The 18,561-nt window shown below is 42.0% G+C and overlaps 1 protein-coding gene across 1 annotated transcript in view; it reads left to right on the plus strand.

Moving 5' to 3' along the window:
- Positions 1-18,561, plus strand: part of RAB3GAP2 (RAB3 GTPase activating non-catalytic protein subunit 2) — a 58,307-nt gene that overhangs the window by 19,138 nt on the left and 20,608 nt on the right. Inside the window, exons 4-18 of the mRNA XM_015425360.1 lie at positions 1,679-1,760; positions 3,484-3,531; positions 3,634-3,709; positions 4,078-4,179; positions 4,496-4,595; positions 5,605-5,703; positions 6,468-6,616; positions 8,385-8,464; positions 8,584-8,673; positions 9,575-9,714; positions 11,554-11,770; positions 13,606-13,749; positions 14,726-14,808; positions 15,685-15,749; positions 16,536-16,626. Of these exons, the coding sequence (XP_015280846.1) occupies positions 1,679-1,760; positions 3,484-3,531; positions 3,634-3,709; positions 4,078-4,179; positions 4,496-4,595; positions 5,605-5,703; positions 6,468-6,616; positions 8,385-8,464; positions 8,584-8,673; positions 9,575-9,714; positions 11,554-11,770; positions 13,606-13,749; positions 14,726-14,808; positions 15,685-15,749; positions 16,536-16,626 (1,566 nt within the window). The remainder of the gene's footprint in view (positions 1-1,678; positions 1,761-3,483; positions 3,532-3,633; positions 3,710-4,077; positions 4,180-4,495; positions 4,596-5,604; positions 5,704-6,467; positions 6,617-8,384; positions 8,465-8,583; positions 8,674-9,574; positions 9,715-11,553; positions 11,771-13,605; positions 13,750-14,725; positions 14,809-15,684; positions 15,750-16,535; positions 16,627-18,561) is intronic.

Below are 18,561 nucleotides of genomic sequence, written 5' to 3' on the forward strand. Positions count from 1 at the left end.
CTTTCCCTCCTTCTTTCCTTCTCTTTCTTTTCCTCCTTCTTTCCTTCTCTCTCTTTCTTTTCCTCCTTCTTTCCTTCTCTTTCTTTCCCTCTTTCCTTCCTTCTTTCCTTCTCTCTACTCTCTCTTTTCTTCCCTCTTTCCTCCTTCTGCAGCCCAACTCTAGTGAGAAGGGGTTTAAACTTTAAATCACTTCTCTCTTCGCTCCCCCCCCCCCTTGCAGGCCAGCTGGGGAAGGGAAGTGGAGGCTTTTGAAGATGCCTCCCCCCCTTTGCTTCCCCATCGGACATCACTTCCGGTGATGGCAGGGGGTGTGGCATATGCTAATAAGCTATTATGCTAATAGCCGAGTAGTTCATTAGTATACCTTATGCTAATGAGCTCCTGCGGCTCTTTTTTTACGAAATGACCCCTGGTTAGAACTATGACTGGGGGAGGGTTTTGAGCATTTTTAAAAATTACATGTTCAGCTTTAATGTTAAGCCAAAAATTACAAGATTTGAATTGCATGATAGATTTTATCACATGTCAGTGTAGCAAGTCAAACTAGACTTTGATTGGCCTCTTCTGTAAATCTTGAGAAGTATGCTGTATAGTGGACAACCTTCTAACATTTAAACCCTGAGGAAGTCATAAATTACATGGAAATCATTGAGGGGTTGTACCCAGTATCTACTTCACTGTACCCAGGTATTCTCGAAATAGTAGTCCATACAACAGACATATGGGGTTGGATCCTATCTCCAAAGTTTGAAGTCCTTCTCCAGCCTAAGGAGCCTTCTTCCAGCTTAAGTGGTTCTTCTGTAAGAGGAAGGCTCTTGAGGCTGGAAGACTATTCCTTGGAGGGTGGCCAGATCCACTCCACTGTCTTTGAACATGACACTTTTAATGGGCCTGAAGCACGTCATGAGAGAAGAAGGTATACTACGACAGAGCAAGGAATAGTTTTAGGATCATGTAGGATAATTTTAGGATAAAAAATTCATCCACTTCTTGTTTACCAGTTTGTCCCCATCAGTGTAAAATAGCTTGCCAGTATTTTATACGCTTGCCATTAAACTTGCACAGGGAAGTCTTTCCCATCGGTCATTGTGAACCAAATTAATAAGCATGGTTTTCAGTCATCCATTCTTATTTGCTGCTTCCTTGGAGGCATGGCAGAAAGGGAAAAATCAGCATTCCTTGAGGTACTGGAGGAAGCATGAAAGTCTTTTCCTTACCCATAAGCACCTTTCTGAGGTACTATGATAAGATAAAATCTATTTATTTATTATATCCATCTATCCATCTTTCTGAAAATTTGGCACCATTCTTTGTCCCACCATTATTCCAGGGAGATTGTTTCCGAATTTTATTCTAGTAAAATTTACAGACATAATGGCAAACTAAATTTTTGTGTGGATCCTATCTAGCATGAACAGAGTTGTGAACAGATAGAGTACTTTCTTGGCTTTCCTTGTGGCTTGCTGTGTCCCCTGAAATCGTGCCCCCAAGGTTCAGTGTCGGTCCACAGTGGAAAATGGTCATTACTAAAAATCACACTTCCCCTTTTAGAGCAGGAATTACGATCCAAGACTTAGGTACTTTGTCAGGGTATTTTCTTGAGTCTTATGTTAAAAATTAAAATATGAAAAATGTCCATGAACAGTTCTGTGGTTTTTGTTTCTTTGTTTGCTTTCAGCGAAATGGAAGTACAGTGAAAAAGGGAAAGAAGAAATGCAATATGCTGTTGGCTGGAGTGGCTCTTTAAATGTCGAAGAAGGGTAGGAATGAAACTAGAAATGTTGTGAATGACAGTATCATCCCTTTTTCTTTACTTTGCTGGTAACACTGTTATCTGGGATATGATCCCAAGGGCTTTGTATGCACAGGCTGTGTATTCTTTCCAATTAAGAAATTGGCTCATTCCTACTTTGCACATATAGGTTCTTGGCTGTGCATGTGCAGATAGGCGCATAGCATTAGAGCTATTAGGTGGGAATCATGATCTTTAAACAATTATTCCACTCGATAATATAATTCTATAAATACATTTCAGTAATATCAACTACACACCAATTATACTGTAGAGAAAAAAGTCACAAAAGTTGAATACACACACAATCTTAGAACATTGTGAAGAAAATGGTGGTACATTGTTGTGGAGTTTATTATTCCAGTACATCACAACCATGGCTCGTCATTCAATAAACCTATTACAAATTGGTGTTAGCCTTCAGTTAATTCTGATACTAGTGCAATATCACAGATCCTTTTACTGACAGAGGAGGCTGCATTTTTTTCCACCAGGAGGCAGTGCATTCAAAAGCTGCATAGATTAAGCCCAAAATAATTTTAAATACCGCTTGGTGAATGATATTTTCAATTAACTCCAGTAAACGTACTTCAGGGTACTGTGGAATATTCCAAAACTATGGAAAAAGCTGTGTTGTTCAGTGCTTGGTGAACTGGCTGACTCTGTGCTGTGCTCTGCTGGCTGGCTGCTCTCAAACAAAGTGAGGCAGAAGAGGGGCAGGGGGTGATTCTCAGACATGGGCACCACCTGCTCATGCTGCTGCTGAGCAAGTGATGTCCATGGCTCGGAAACCACCCAGGATGCCCTGCCTGAGCCTTTGCAACTTAGTCTCGCATGAGGAGCAGGCAACGCGTCCTGCCTGGTTCCAGCCATGACTGCTGCAACAGCAGCAGTGAGTAGGTGGCCTATCCTGGCTGGGTCTGGCCAGAGCTGCCACCAACTCAGTGCTGCTGGGCAGTAACATCTTTGTTAACTGGCATAGTAGGTTAACCAGGAGCCCCCTTTCCCTGTGGATGTCGGTTTAGTATACTTCCAGATATTTCCTATTATTGAGCACTGCCAAAAGAAAAAAAAGTGCAGGCAATCTCCAGGTCCCTGGCAGAGCCAACAGCGATGGATTTTATATATACAGCTAAATTTATAAGGTGTCAAATACTACACACTAAATAATCCACTTTCAGTCCACTTTCCAACTGGAATTTACTGTGTTCGTTCGTTCTCTCTCTCTGTCTCTGTCTCTCTCTCTGTCTCTGTCTCTCTCTCTCTCTCTAGCAAATGTGGTGTTATTGGACTGGAGACGGTTCTAAACCAGATGGCTTCCCAAGCCTCTCTCTCTCTCTACCTCTGCATTTTCATTGCTCCCCCCCCCCCCCCCCCCTCTTTTTTTGGGTTTTGGGAGTGTGTGAAGGTTCTTTTGTACAAACTTGGCTCTGTGATAAAAAGGGAAAACGTTGAGCCTGAACTACTAAGAGAAAGATGTGTATGTATACAGGAAGTGCACACAATTTGGTATAAGAGAATGAGGTACTGTAGTAAAATGCAACAGGGGCCATTCTGAATCTAAGCATAAGCCAGACACTGAATTAGCAATCAGCAGCTCTATCTCACCATTCTATTAAGATTGCCTTTTTGGTTCTTTGTGCAGCAGAGTCTGTCATAAAAGTCTTAATATCCCTTTTTTCTTCCTCTAGTGAATGTGTAAGCAGTGCGTTGTGCATCCCGCTGGCAAGTCAAAAGAGGTAAGAGTAGACTATTTAAACTCTCAAGGAGCCTGAGTGAAAAATAACTGAGTCTGTGATGCAACTGAAAATAACTCCTTTTATTTTCTTTGTACGAGACAGGAGCTCCACAGGCCGGCCTGACTGGACCTGTATTGTTGTAGGCTTCACCTCTGGCTATGTTCGCTTCTACACAGAGGTTAGTTATATTCACTGTAGTTTGACTGCCTGCAGAGGACTGTTTCATAGACCACATGTTTCCTACACAGAGGTAATCGATGGTGCTTTGAAATGCAGACCATCTGTCTGTTGTGGGTTTGCCAGGAAGGCAGTGGTGTATATCAGATGCCTGTTTGTAGGCGGAGAGGCTAGAGACATGTTGCAAAACACCGTGAAGGAAAAACTGTGCAGCGATTACTACAGCATTAGGAAAATGTAACCGGCGAAGTGCCCTTTGGCTTGTAATCTGCTTCCTGCAGAGCACGTTGTAATGCCCCCTGTCCTTTACTCCCCTAAACCCTAGTAATATAGGGATTACGTATTAATGTTTGTCTCTTACCTTTTTAGAATGGAGTACTGCTTCTGGCACAGCTTCTGAATGAAGATCCTGTCCTGCAGCTGAAATGCAGAACTTACGAGATTCCACGGCATCCTGGAGTTACTGAACAGGTACTAGGATTGATATTTTTCGTACAGTGAAATTACCACAAGATACAGGCTGCCTTCCTAAGGATACTTTCCTGAGAGTAAGCCCCATTGTACTGTAAATTGTATCCACTGCTGTTTTTCTTTCGCTATAGGGATTGGTTTCAAGGGCAACACTGAAGTGTGAGGGAGGTGCCCCCCCCCAAAGTGTAGTACTTCCAGCAGGATAGCAAAAATACAAAAGAACGATAGGATAACAAAATAGCTGTTTTACTGATAAATACATTTCTTTTGTTACTACAGAAGTGGTTGACACTCTCCTTAATTTTTTTTTACACAGAATGAGGAAATGAGTATCTTGTATCCTTCTGCAGTTGTGACAATTGATGGTTTCAGCCTATTTCAGTCCCTTCGTGCTTGTCGAAATCAGGTAGCAAGAGGTAATCCCAGGACAGAAGTCAGCTTTACCCATTTTCATTGGGCTTCTAATTGTGAAAGGAGTTAAACTGTGTTACTCCTTGTCAATACTTAAGGGCTTGTTAATAAATTGTTGTGTGTCGAAAGGAAATGCTGTTCTTCGTGGATAATGCTCAGAACATTGCATGGCGGTTCCTACAGGGCCATCCCCATTGGGGCAGGGGTCCCCCGGCTTTCTTTCACTGTTGTTTTAACGTTCTGCTCCAGTAGTGGCCTCTGGTTCTCAGCACACTCTGGATGTCTCATGGCTTGCAACAGACTACATTTGGAGGGGCTGAAGCAGATGCCCTTCCTGGATCAAGGAATTGTTGCCAGTTTGACTTTCCCCCTTGTACAATGAAAATAAACAAATGGCTGTAGAAAAGGAAAAGGAAGAAACCTTTTAAGCACTCAGCGTATTTAGATTTCTTTCCCAGTCTATCTTAAGGGCTCAGAGCTAGTTAAGTTTGGTGTAGTGGTTAAGTGTGCGGACTGTAATCTGGGAGAACCGGGTTTGATTCCCCACTCCTCCACTTGCACCTGCTGATGTGACCTTGGGTCAGTCACAAGCTCTGGCACAGCTGTCCTTGAAAAAGAGCAGTTTGTGTCAGAGTTCTCTCAGCCCCACCCACCTCATAGGGTGTCTGTTGTGGGGAGGGGAAGGGAAAGGAGTTTGTAAGTCGCTCTGAGACTCCTTTGGGTAGTGAAGGGCGGGGTATAAATCCAATCTCTTCTTCTTCTTTTTCTTCCCTGTCGCTTGCCTCAGGCATAGATTGCTCACTCTGATCATAGCATCATAGTGGCTAGAAGTGGAAATGCCATGGCTTTGAGTAAGATAATGAACTACTGAACAATTGTGTGTGACCTCAACAGCTAAGACAGTTTGACAGTATACATATTTTACCAGTCCTGTTCATTGATTTATTCATATGAGGATTATATTCTAGCTAATAATTCTATATAATCTCTCTGCCTTTTTCATAATATGGGCAGCTGCAGCTTCAGGCAATGAGAACGTTCAGCCACCTCCATTAACTTATAAGAAGTGGGGCCTGCAGGATGTGGACACCATAGTTGATCATGTTAGTATTGGTAAGTATTGTCATGTTGGTCATCAGCATTGAATAGTTCTGTTCCATGAGTCACTATATGAGCTGTTTAGAGGATTAATAAGAGAAATAAACACTTACGTAGTACTTTAAAGCACATCTCAAATACTAACAGAGTAAACTTTATGACAACCATGGAAGGTATATCCATATAATTATCTCCGTTTTGCATTTGGGTACCTGGAAGAAAGTTAGTTCAAAGCGGGAGATTCCATACATGGCTATTTCCTGATATAAGAGTCCTATTATCCCTGTGAAAAGGCTATTGGTGCTAGTCCAAGAGGCAGTGGAATAGTAGTCATCACCAGTATTCTCCCCCTGGCTAAGTTATACTATCCCTTATATTGTTATGAGGGCTGTACTGTAGTCCCAGAATTTATGCATTGGTCCTATGCAAATCTTTTGAAACTCACTGAATTCTCATTCTCTCTTTCTCCCCCCCCCCCCCCCCCCGATTAATTGCTGGAAATAAAAGTTTACTTCAATATAAATCATGCTAAATAAAATGTCTATATGTCTATATGTCAGACTGCCATATTTTATAAGGGCACTTATGGTTTAATCCTGTGCCCAGTTACTCCACTGTCTCAACACACATAGATTGGAATTAATTCTGCAGGAGATTTTACTCTTAATTTGCAGATCTGTTTCCTTCCCCTGAACATATGAACATGTTTGGTCCTGATTTCTTGAAAAGTTAATAGAATTTTAGAATCATCCATGCTGTATTTTTTTAAAAAACTATAGGTATCATGACTCTGACAACTTTTGATCAAATGAAGACTGCTTCCAACATTGGTGGATATAATGCAACTATAAAGAATAGCCCACCTGCTATGTCTCAGTACATCACTGTGGGGTCAAATCCCTTCACTGGTTTCTTTTATGCCCTTGAGGTAAGCATGGACTATGAATCGGAAGTTGGGAAAAAGAATATTGTCGTTTCTGATTAACTTGGTCTTTAATCAGTCTCCTTTTTTGCTGACATTCTGAGATATTGGGGGCAGTGGATGGGAGGTGGCAAAGCAGGTTGCTTCTAAAATCCAGTGTTTTAGAAAGTGCAGTGATATGTCTTGGATTTACCTGTCTGTTTAGATACTAGAAAAGAGTGAGAGTCCAGTAGCACCTTAAAGACTAACAAAATTTGAGGTAGACTATGAGCTTTCGTGAGTCACTGCTCACTTCTTCAGATTTTTTCCTGAAGGTATTCTGAGGGTATTTATGAGTCTCTTTCTTTGAAGGAAAAAACTCTACAAATGGCTTTAAAGTAAGAGTTTGGTTTTAAGAAAACGTTCTTCTTTCAATATGATCTTTTGATATATTAACAAAAAGTTCTGATGTGTGTTCATTGAGCATCCACCCAGCATGTCAGTGTTCCACAGTGAATGAATGAAGACATCTTCATTCTTTGGAAAAATTGTTAACCTTTTGCAGTACTTTCATTGCCTGTATCTGACCGTACTTTTTTAAGGGAAGGGGGGCTTTTTAGGCATGATTCATATGTAATGGCAACTATGGTTTATCACTGCATAAACAAGCCTGGAAGATCTTTGAATCGGCACTCTTTTTTTTCCTCTTTGTGTGGGATCAGCTGCTGAAAGACTTGTGCTTTCATGGAAAATCAGAATTTGTCATTACACCCAGTCCACAAGTAATAGTTCACACATTTTCCTGCACATTATTATATAATATGCATTGCAGAGAAGAGCCCAAATCATAATTTATGGTTTTAGCGGGAAAATGGACCTGCAGCAAACCAAAGTCTTACCTCACAGTGTGTTTGGCCGTAGAGGGGGTGGAGGGATGGCATGAGTCGGAGGATCCTCTAAGCTCATTCTCATAGCAATTTTTAATACTGTAGGTGATGGTGCTGTGCTGAATGCCAACTTGAATAGCAAGGTTGCCACAAGGGGAACTACACTCAAGTTGATTTCAGTACAGGAAACGTGTGTGCGTGTGCACTTTCATTAGTTGATGCGATAACTACTGTGTGCAGGGAGCTGATTACTTCATTTGGTCCCTGTGCACTTTATTGGCCTCTCTTATGTATACAGTAAAAATTCTCCTTTATTTTTGAGACATTTATACTCTGCTTTTCTCCCCAATGGGTACCCAAAGTGGCTTACAACATTGTTCTTCCCTCTTCCATTTTATCCTTGCAGCAACAACCCTGTGAGGTAGATTAGGCTGACAGAGAGAGCGTGACCGGCACAAGGTCACCCAGCGACCTTCCATGGCAGAGTGAGGATTTCAATCTGGGTCTCCCTGGTCCTCATACAACATTCTAGCCACTGCACCATACTCAGTGTCTGTGAAATGCATCTGTGTATTTACCAGTCAAGTGATAGTCTGTTCAGTGGCCCAGGAAAGTAGCATAATGTAAATCTGAGGTCCTTCTAGCAAACTTCTACAAGGCCCAGAGACTGCTGGGATCAAAGTGTTTAAGCAGTTGGAATATTAGGTCGTTTGTCAGAGGGAGGAACAAAGAACTACCATTTCCTTGTACTGAAATGACGTGAAGTGTAACAGGTCTTTCAAGGTTTCAGTCAGCTGTCCACTGCTGTAGTTGGGCCAATTTCCTGTCAGGGAGCCGCATGCCCTGAGAATAGTAAGGAATCCTTGATTGTTTTGATAATTTATAAACCACTTTTTATCTTTCCTTAGGGTAGTTCACAGCCACTCTTGTCTCATGTTGCTTTAGCTGTTGCAAGCAAGCTGACATCTGCGTTCTTTAATGCTGCCAGGTAATGATGGTCAAAGTAATACTGTCACACAGAACAGAGGGAAATTCTAATGACTTTGCATTTTATGGGTATTTTCTTGAAATTTTGGGCTATGACTGTGCTGATTTTTCTGTTTCTAGTGGTTGGTTTGGCTGGAAGCACAAACAGGAAGAAGAGTCAGTACAGAAACAGAAACCCAAAGTAGAGCCTGCAACTCCTTTATCTGTAAGGCAAGTGTTAATAGGAATTAATGTTAACAGGAATATATTTATATATTTCTGAATGGTCCACTAAAATTTTTTTTGTTCTGGATTAATAAGGCATCCAAATATTTTAAGAGTCTTCAGTCATCTCATCACAGTAGTGAAGCAATAGGAGACAAAGCCCAATCTTGTAGCTGTAGCTTACTACTGCTCTGATTCAGTATTAGACCGCTTCATGTGTGTACTAATGCTGCTTCTTCACCATTCAGTATATCCTCTGTCCCCAGTTTGGTGTAGTGGTTAAGTGCACGGACTCTAATCTGGGAGAACCGGGTTTGATTCCCCACTCCTCCAGTTGCAGCTGCTGGATGACCTTGGGCAAGCCATAGTTCTGTCAGAGCTGTTCTTGAAAGAGCAGTTCTTGAAAGAGCTCTCTCAGCCCCGCCTACCTCACCAGGTGTCTGTTGTGGGGAGGCGAAGGGAAAGGAGTTTGTAAGCTGCTCTGAGACTCCGAGTGAAGGGCGGTGTATAAATCCAATCTCTTCTCTTCTTCTGTGAATCAAGTGCATAGGTTAGTTCACAGTGGCTGCTCGCTTCCACTGTGAGCATTAGCAGGTTTGTGCATGAGTAGTGGTTGTGTGTAATGTGTTGTGTCTTAAAAACATAAGTGTTTGACGAACATGCCCATAAAGTTCAATGTGATTTGATGCAGCAAAACATGCAACATTTTTACTATTGATGCTTTTCCTGACTGCTATACTTGGAGGGTGTTTTCGAAAAATGAGGTATTAATTTGTATCTGCTGAACTCGTGTACTGTTGACAGTTGATGTTCTTACCTTAATTTTTCCTTAGTGCTGTTTGTCTGAAGTAATCAAGCATATCATTTCTGAACATTATTTTATACTTTTAGTTTTGTTTGGTTATAGGTTTGGAATTCCAGATTCCCGCCGTCATGGTGAGAAGATATGCCTTTCTCCCTGTAACTCTTTGGCAGCAGTAACCGATGATTTTGGAAGGATTCTTCTGTTAGATGTTACAAGAGGACTGGCTATTCGCATGTGGAAGGGTATGACAGCATTGGTGGACCATTTTTTTTTTGGGGGGGGGAGGTGAGATGGTAGCTATGCATTTTAATGAAGGTGTTTAATTTCATTTTTGGCTCATTTAATTGTATCATGGTGGTTATTGGTAATGTTAAAAAGTAGATATTCTGATTTAGAAAGTATTACAAAGAAAGAATTTTTGAAATAGTAACTCCTATAGTGGGATACTTAATATCTCAAGCTGCTTCTTCATGTGTTTGTAGGTTTACACGGACATACACAGATTTTTATTTAGAACATATCCCACCTTTCCATAAAACTGGCCCACTTTGTGGGCTGTGAATAACAGATACGCAATAAAATCTCTCAGAAGCAACAGCTGAAGTATTTCTAAGAACCTCAGTAGAAGACAGCACCAAAGGAACAGAGGAGTCCTCACTGGAGCTCACCAGGGGTTCAGGCAATGACAACCACTTTAATCTGCTGTGGGAGGTGCCAAATAAATAATGTTTCTGGGATGGGTAATCAACAGGTAGGGGGTGTCCAGTGAATGAGGGTATTACAAAAAGGCAGGTTTGTTTTGATGCACAGACATCCAATACCCTCTTTCTTCCTCACCACCTTTTCATATGCTGGAGGCATATACGATGTGGGCAAATGGGTGAGCTGCAAAGGTGTATCAAGGGGGGATCTGTGGCAAAGCTTCTCACTTCTCATACTGAGAAGGGGTGGAAAGCCCATTGCTCAGTGTTGTTGACTGAGGAGCAAAATACTCTGCCCATAGCCTGTTCATACTGTGCAGACGCATTTGAAGATCAAAGAACCTTTGGGCTGGGGTTTTTGGTGGGGTTTTTTGCCCACAAGCCAGTGTAGCTAGCCTTTATGCTTTTCTGAATTTTTAAATATGACCTTGAGTGAAGAATATTTTTTAATCATGGCGAGTGAAGGGGGGCGTGGTACGATGGTGCGGGAAGCAACTGTTCTGACAGTTCCTTTGTCGAAAGAACAATATCAAGTGGGGTTGGCATAGCTGGATGATGAAAGTAGGGTGCCCAGATTGCAGCCCCTGAGGGTGGGTGAAGCTTGGAAGGAAGAAGGTGCTCTGTGGAGAGTGGCTCTGGCTTTGCTCCCCAGCCTCATTGTGCTGGGCCTGGAAATGGCCGCCTTGCTCCTTCCTTGTTGATGCCACTGCTGTTTTTAGTCAAAGGAACACAGCAGTGTGATATTATGCACATGGTTTCGCTCTCACTTAAATGTACTTCTTAAAAGCCTGGAATGTGGGTTGCTTTGAATGTTTGACTGCTCAGTAATTCTTACGTGTAGGACAAAGCATACAACACATGCAAGATAGATCAAGATGGGTAGCCGTCTTAGTCTGTCCGTAGCAGTAGAAAAGAGCAAGAGTCCAGTAGCACCGTAAAGACTAACAAAATATGTGGCAGGGGATGACCTTTCATGAGTCACTGCTCACCCTGCCACATATTTTGCTAGTCCTTAAGGTGCTACTGGACTCTTGCTCTTTTCTGCTGCACGTGCAGAGTTTTTGTATGTGTCTGGCTTGATGTGGATACACAAATACAAGTTAAAATTGACTTGTAACAGCAGAGGCAGGAGTCCTGTGGAGTTGGGGGAGGGCGGAAGCAGTGAGCATGGCAGTAGAAAAGAGGTCCCAGTGGGGTTGGCAGGGGAAACAGAGGAAGAACTGAGCCTTGCTGGTCATGCGGAAGCAGACACTCCTCACGCCCAGCTCTGATCAGCTGATGTCCACTGTTTGACTTAGCAGATCCAGTGGCAGCACATTCAACCAAGAGAACTGCATGTGGTGTAAGCAAGTTAATGAAGTCCTTTACTTTTATTCTCAGGTTACCGTGATGCACAGGTTGGGTGGATTCAGATTGTGGAAGATCTTCATGAAAGGGAAGCTGAAAAGATGGATTTTTCTCCTGTTGGCAGTTCTCAGGGGCCAAGCAGAGTGGCTCAGTTTCTTGTGATTTATGCTCCCAGAAGAGGAATTCTGGAGGTGTGGAGCACACAACAGGGTCCAAGGGTTGGAGCCTTCAATGTAGGGAAGCACTGCAGGTAAAAACTAAGAACAGGTGGAAAAAGAAGCACAGAATAACAGTGCAGAAGAAGAGTGGGATTTTTAATAAAAAATTACTACTTTTATACTCCAATTTTGTCTTCACTGTTGATCTTTTCTCCTCCATTTTGTTCTTACAACAACCCTGTGAGGTAGATTAGACTGAGAATATGTGACTGGCCTAAGGTCAGCTAGCAGGCTTCCATGGTGGAGTGGAATTTAAACCTGTCTTCCCCAAATCACAGCCTGACACTAAACGTGACATTATGCTGGCTCATAAAGCTACAAAAACAAAAATGGAGGTTTAACAGCCAGCCAGTGTTCTAGGGAGTACACAGGGTTTAAATGGAGCATCTAAAGATGCAGTTATTCAAAGCAGCCTTTTCAGTGCAATCACAACCTTAACTTGTTCTAAAAAAGACTCCCCACAAGTTCATGCTTTTCAGGATTGGGTGAGATGTATCTCTATAGTCAAATATCTCAAATTTGTGCTTATCATCTCTGTTAGGTGCTAAGATAAAGGTTTCCCTTGCTGAAAGCTAGTTGAATCCAACTCTAGGGGGCAGTGCTCAACTCTAGGGGGCGGTGCTCATCTCCGTTTCGAAGCCAAAGGGCCAGCGCTGTCTGAAGACGTTTCCGTGGTCATGTGGCTGGCATGACTAAACGCTGAGACACACGGAACACTGTTACTTTCCCAGTGAAGTGGTCCTATTTATCTACTTGCAATTTCTTGCTTTCGACCTGCTAGGTTGGCAGGAGCTGGGGCCAGAGACGGGAACTCACTCCGTCACGTGGCACTAGGGTCTCGAACTGCCAAACTACAGACTTCTGGTCTGTAGCTCAGTGTCTTAACCTCTGAGACACCGCGGCCCCTTCTGTTGGGTGGTAACTTGTTATAAAAAGGAGTTGAACCTATTCAGGTGACTGAAGCAAGTGTTTTTGGTTTTTGTCTCCATTTGTTAGGTTTGTGCTTGTATAGGTTTGTGCCAGTTTGGTGTAGTGGTTAAGTGTGCGGACTCTAATCTGGGAGAACCGGGTTTGATTCCCCACTCCTCCACTTGCACCTGGCTGGATGACCTTAGGCAAGCCGTAGTTCTGATAAGAGCTGTTCTTGAAAAAAGAGCAGTTTCTGTCAAGAGCTCTCTCAGCCCCGCCTACCTCGCAGGGTGTCTGTTGTGGGGAGGGGAAGGGAAAGGAGTTTGTAAGCCGCTCTGAGACACCTTTGGGTAGTGAAGGGCGGAGTATAGATCCAATCTCTTCTTCTTCTTCTTCTTCTGCATGTAAATTAAGAATTGTGTTCAGATGCAACTGTGCCTTTCAGTGTCATAGAAATGAAAAAAAACCCTTGAAAAGTATCTATTTGTGTGCTAAAAAAACTAAACATTGGAGGGAGGGATGCACAAAGAGGTATTTTGAATTTTCTTTCTGTTTTGTTTGTTTCCCTGTGAGAACTCCTTGGTATTTTCTTGGGGTTGCACATGTGCAGGTGTATGCAAAAGAAAACATTTTCCCTGGTGTTTTCTGTCAACACAGATATAGGGGGAAGAACAGGGTAAAATTAAGCTCCAAGAACTATGAACTGCTCATTGGATTTCATGCCAATCAGGTTTCAGTCCGAAGAGCAGTATGATGGGGGAGGACCAAGATTCAATTGGGAAATTGCCCTAATTACAATTATCCCTTGGTATTCACTGGTCTGGTGAAAAGTATAAGTATGAGGGAAAACAATATTTGCATGAGGGAAAACAATATTTGTAATGCTTCTTGTTCATTTGCACCATGTCCCTGCCCCAAGGCTCTAATTTTCACTCTAATTGTTAAATTTGTGTTTCAGGTTGCTGTATCCTGGCTATAAAATAATGGGCCTGAATAATGTCATAAGTCAGGGCTGGCAGCCTCAAACGTACCAGATCTGCCTTGTTGATCCAGTGTCAGGAACAGTAAAAACTGTTCATGTACCTTTCCATTTAGCCCTGAGGTAAGGCATATTAAATGACAACTACTGTATAGCTGAAGCAATTAATGCAGCCTTTTCTTAGAGTCTGGGGCAAGGGATGCACTGTATTCTTTGTGCTTTGGGGGGGGGGACAACAATGGGAGGGCTCCTAGTGTCCTGGCCCCACTGCTGGACCTCCTGATGGCACCTGGTATTTTTGGCTACTGTGTGACACAGAGTGTTGGACTGGATGGGCCATTGGCCTGATCCAACATTGGCTTCTCTTATGGTCTTATGCTGTCTGTGTGCTGTCAGATAAACCAGCAGGTTCCTCTGCTGTTTCAAAGAAGCACTGAGGTCATTCTCAGAGTCTACCAGATGTGTAGTTGTTGCTACATTCATGCTGTGGGAAATCCAGACTTTTTGAGATGCTACATTTTCTCAGCACTCAAGACATAACTATCTTGCTGAGGGGGAAATGAAGTCTGTTTTGCTCACCTAGCAGGTCCATTGCTATTAGTGAATAGTGGAATATTGTGTTGTTGGATCACCAGAGATGAGCAACACAGTTTCCTCTACAAGGTTATTGTTTGAACTTTCAAAACGGCATAGTAAGTATTTGCTAATTTCAGGGACTGAATGTTCCCCCATAGAGTTCACAAATAAATCTTCTACAAAAAACAAGTGGAAGTCAATAGAGGCAGAAGACTTCTGAAAACTGGATGATGAGAGAAGCAGGAAAAGAATGCTATTGCTGTCGTGCTTTGCTTGTGACTTCCTAGAGGCACTTGTTGGGTTGGTTTTGGAAACCGAGTGCTGGATCAGGTGGACCTTGGTCTGATCCAGAAAGGCACTTCTATTTCCCACCCCCACCCTGCTATAATGTCATAGAATGTTTCCCCCCTAGTTTGACTAGTTCTTTGAAGGTAATGTGCTCCCCTTTCTGTCACTGCAATGCACATGAACTCATTTTGTATTCAAACAATTTCACTGTCTGCTTATTTATAATCTCTTACAGTGATAAGAAAAGTGAACGAGCAAAAGATATGCATCTAGTGAAGAAGTTAGCTGCTTTGCTGAAGGCTAAAACGTTAAATCTTGGTAGGGGTTTTTTTTATAACGATTTCTGTCTTGTCTTTATGAGGGTTACAGTAAGCATGGAAGGAAAAGGGCTTTTATTTATTATTTTTGGCTCAGGTGATTAGTTGGGGTTGCATAATACTCATGTTTCATTAATTTTTAGTGGGAGTTACGTAATATTCATGTTTCATTAATCTGTGCTGTGTTCTATGTCGGATTCTTCCAGAGGGCAGTTAGAGAAATCTTACCGTTCGTTAGCACAGCCACATGGTAGTTCATAATCTGCTGAAATTGCTTGAATTGGACCACATGTTCCATAAATATTCTCCATTTGATTTTTAATTAAGCAGGCCCTGTCAACTCTGTTTCAGTAAGCAACATGTTGACTTTCACAAGCTAATTTGAAATAGCAGTTTATCTCTTTTAAACCCCTAGCGGAAGTCAAGCCATGTGTGTGACATGTTCTGGCAGCCCCTTGTATCCGTTCATGGGAAATGCACCTCGCCCACCCATGAAAGCCTCAGGAAATGGTCACATGCCAGGATACAAGCTTGACATTGCCATCCTAAGAAGAATTACACCCTTCTGAGCCCATTGACTCCAGTGTACTTAGAAGGGTGTAGCACGGTTTAGGTTGGCACTGTAAATCTTCTTTAATTTGACTTAGGGCTGGACCAGTAGCTAGGGAAGGGGGGCTAGCTTAATTATTTGCAAACTTCATGTGTGTGCACACATATCAAGTGACTTATTCCCTCTAGTGACTATTAGGGAGGCTCTGCAAGAGCACTGTCATTGTCTCACTCTGTTTGATGAATATAATGATGTAAATAAATAGTATTTATTTAAATTACTTTTGCTAATTCTCTTGGTAATTCACTGTATTCTCTTTGTTTCCAGATGTGGTAGAAGCCGAAGTGAAGGAATTAATTCTTGATATTAAATATCCTGCTACTAAAAAACAGGTAATTAGCCACTGTGCGTGGCTTGCCAATGGCTTTTTGCATGCTTGCCAGTTCTGCTCCCATGTACAAACATTTAGTTCTTTAAAATGGAGAGAGAGTTGCCATCAGCTTAAACAGTGTATTGCCTTGGATGCCGCCTAGATTACTGTTGGCCCAACTGGGGGGGGGGGGGTAGGTGCTGCTTCCCTGCCCCCACGGGAGACCTCTTGTTCTCCAGAACAGCATTTCAGGTGATGTTTATGGCTGCTGTGGAAGGGGAGAATTGGTGAAAGACTTCTCTTGTGCCAATGGAGCTCTAAGCAGGATCTGACCCACCGTGCTGTTTCGTATGGCTTAGTGGTGAGAGGTGATCTTCTGGACCTACCAAAATGCTTATAGATGGAGAAACTCTTCGCTTTTGACAACAGGCTTTACCTCTCTAGATAGAGTCATTTATCACTTTTAAAACTGCTGTGTTGGGTAATTTTTTCATTAGAGTGGCTTATAGACTCTCCCTTGAATTTATAAATATGCTTTGTGGGATAAAATCAATTTAGATAGTAAGTTCATGACATAGGACTCATTTTGTAAGTATTTTGTTTTACAGTCCTGTTCTGTAACATGTGACTTACGGAGGCTACTTCAAAGCCACCAAAACTTTCAATTCCAAGAGAAGGCAAAATTAAGCAGTGTTGAAAATAGTTCTGGTTTGTATTAGTGTGTGACATCTGTATTAGTTCTTTAATCGTAGCTTGAAATTGAGAAATATTTGTTGTGTTACACATTTATATGTATTTTTTCACTAAGGCTTTGGAAAGCATCCTGGCGAATGAGCGTTTGCCACTCTCTTCTCTAACAACCATCACACAAACATTAATGGATACCTTAAGAAATCAGGGTAAGAGAAAATGTATTTTGGAATAATTAGTTCCGTTACTGGGATCAGTAGTAGAAAATGGAGGGGGGAATCACTTTCTGGTTTCCTTGAAGACTGCTACAAATGTCAGAACCTTCGTGTTTTCATTTGTGACTAGCAGTTATTGGAAAAGTGATTGAATTTCATATAAGATAAATAAGCGGAACCTAGTAAGGAATTGGGGGGGGGGCTCTTTTTTCTTTCCACCCTTCCTTTCTGCAATGAGACGGGGTAGCCATGTTAGTCTGTCTGTAGCAGCAGAAAAGAGCAAGAGTCCAGTAGCACCTTAAAGACTAACAAAATATGTGGTAGGATATGAGCTTTCGTGTCTGAAGAAGTGAGTAGTGACTCATGGAAGATCGTTGTTGTTGTTCAGTCGCACAGTCAAGTCCAACTCTTCGCGACGCTGTGGACCACATCACGCCAGGCCCTCCTGTCTTCCGTCATGCTCCAGAGTTTGCTTAGTTTCAATAACACTGTCTAACCATCTCATCCTTTACCATCCTCTTTTTTTTTGCCTTCAGTCTTTCCCAGCCAATACCCTTCCACATATTCTGTTAGTCTTTAAGGTGTTACTGGACTCTTGCGCTTTTCTATTCCTGCAATGAATTGATAAGAGCAGAAGATTATCCTTTCAGAAAGCTTCCTTCTTTATTAAATGTATTAACTAAAAGATTTATAAACCATCTTTCTCTACAAAATAGGCCTTCGAGTTTAATCTCTCACTGAAACAATTGGGAAGGATGGGAATTGCATCTGCGATGTGACCATTGCAGGGAAGGAACTGGGTTCAGACTGTGCATCCTTCTATGAGCCCAGTTTTCTACCTCCTGTTCAGCCATACTTGCTTTGGCAGCATGGGGAGGCTGAATCCTGTGGTAGCTTTCCTGCTGCAGTGAGGGAGGGGCCAGTGCTTGCATATTGCCTCTCTTCCTAGGGATTCTCTGTGGCTAGGGGAAAGCAAGTTGTCCTATCTTTGTGACTTTTGGAGGGAGACATTGGTGGTCATTCCAGCACCTGCTGTTCAAGGATGTCTAATATTAGTATAGATCCCACCCACCCCCCATTTGCTAACCTGCATTCTTTACAAATAGCTTATGTGGTGGGAGGTTCCGCAATTGTGTAAGTCGCAATATCAGTTATTTGAATATCTTTTTAAATATGAGTTTCTAATGCAAGATGAACTCATTGCTGTGTGTAAATTTGCAGCGAATAGACCTTGTACTCATATTTTATTGCAGCAATTTTCTGTTTATGTGTATGAGGGATTTATAGATCTATTTCTCCCTCTCTGCACTGAAACTGGTACAAAAGTTGAGAGTTATGTAATGAGAGTAATACAGTAGCTTTTGCATTGTATTCTGTATTGCATCCGAAGTGGGCACTCATAAAGGTAATACCCTTTATTACATGGTAATTAAACCGACATCTGGGGAATGAACTAGTGAACTGAATTAACTAAATGTGCTCATTTAGTTAATCATCAGAAAAGGCTAGGAAGTTGCTTGATCTGAGACTTCCAGTTTTGAGGATCATTGATTCTTATGGAGAAATAAGCACGAATGTGCTTATCACATATGGCAGTGTATGTGTGGGATATAAGGTGTTTCCTGCATGAAATATTACTGTGCAAGTAATTTGCTTTGAACATAGGTGCCATAAATGGGAAACCCTTTAAACTGGCATTTGAAATCTTCTGGCTAGCACACGGTTGTTCTCTGTGTTTCATTTGCTGTCATGTTAAAACTGTGTGTTCAGAATGACAGTTCCTTTGTATGCAAAATTCACCCAAGATGGAACTGCTCTGGATTAAAAAAAAAAAAGTCTTGGAATCCTTGTGGTCACTGGAAATAATTGTGTCACAAGGCACAAAGCAATTTCACAGCTTTGGTATGCATTCACTGAGATGAGCATGTG

The sequence above is a fragment of the Gekko japonicus genome, unplaced genomic scaffold (genome assembly GCF_001447785.1).
Source record: "Gekko japonicus isolate JY-2015 unplaced genomic scaffold, Gekko_japonicus_V1.1 scaffold153, whole genome shotgun sequence".
NCBI lineage: Eukaryota > Metazoa > Chordata > Lepidosauria > Squamata > Gekkonidae > Gekko > Gekko japonicus.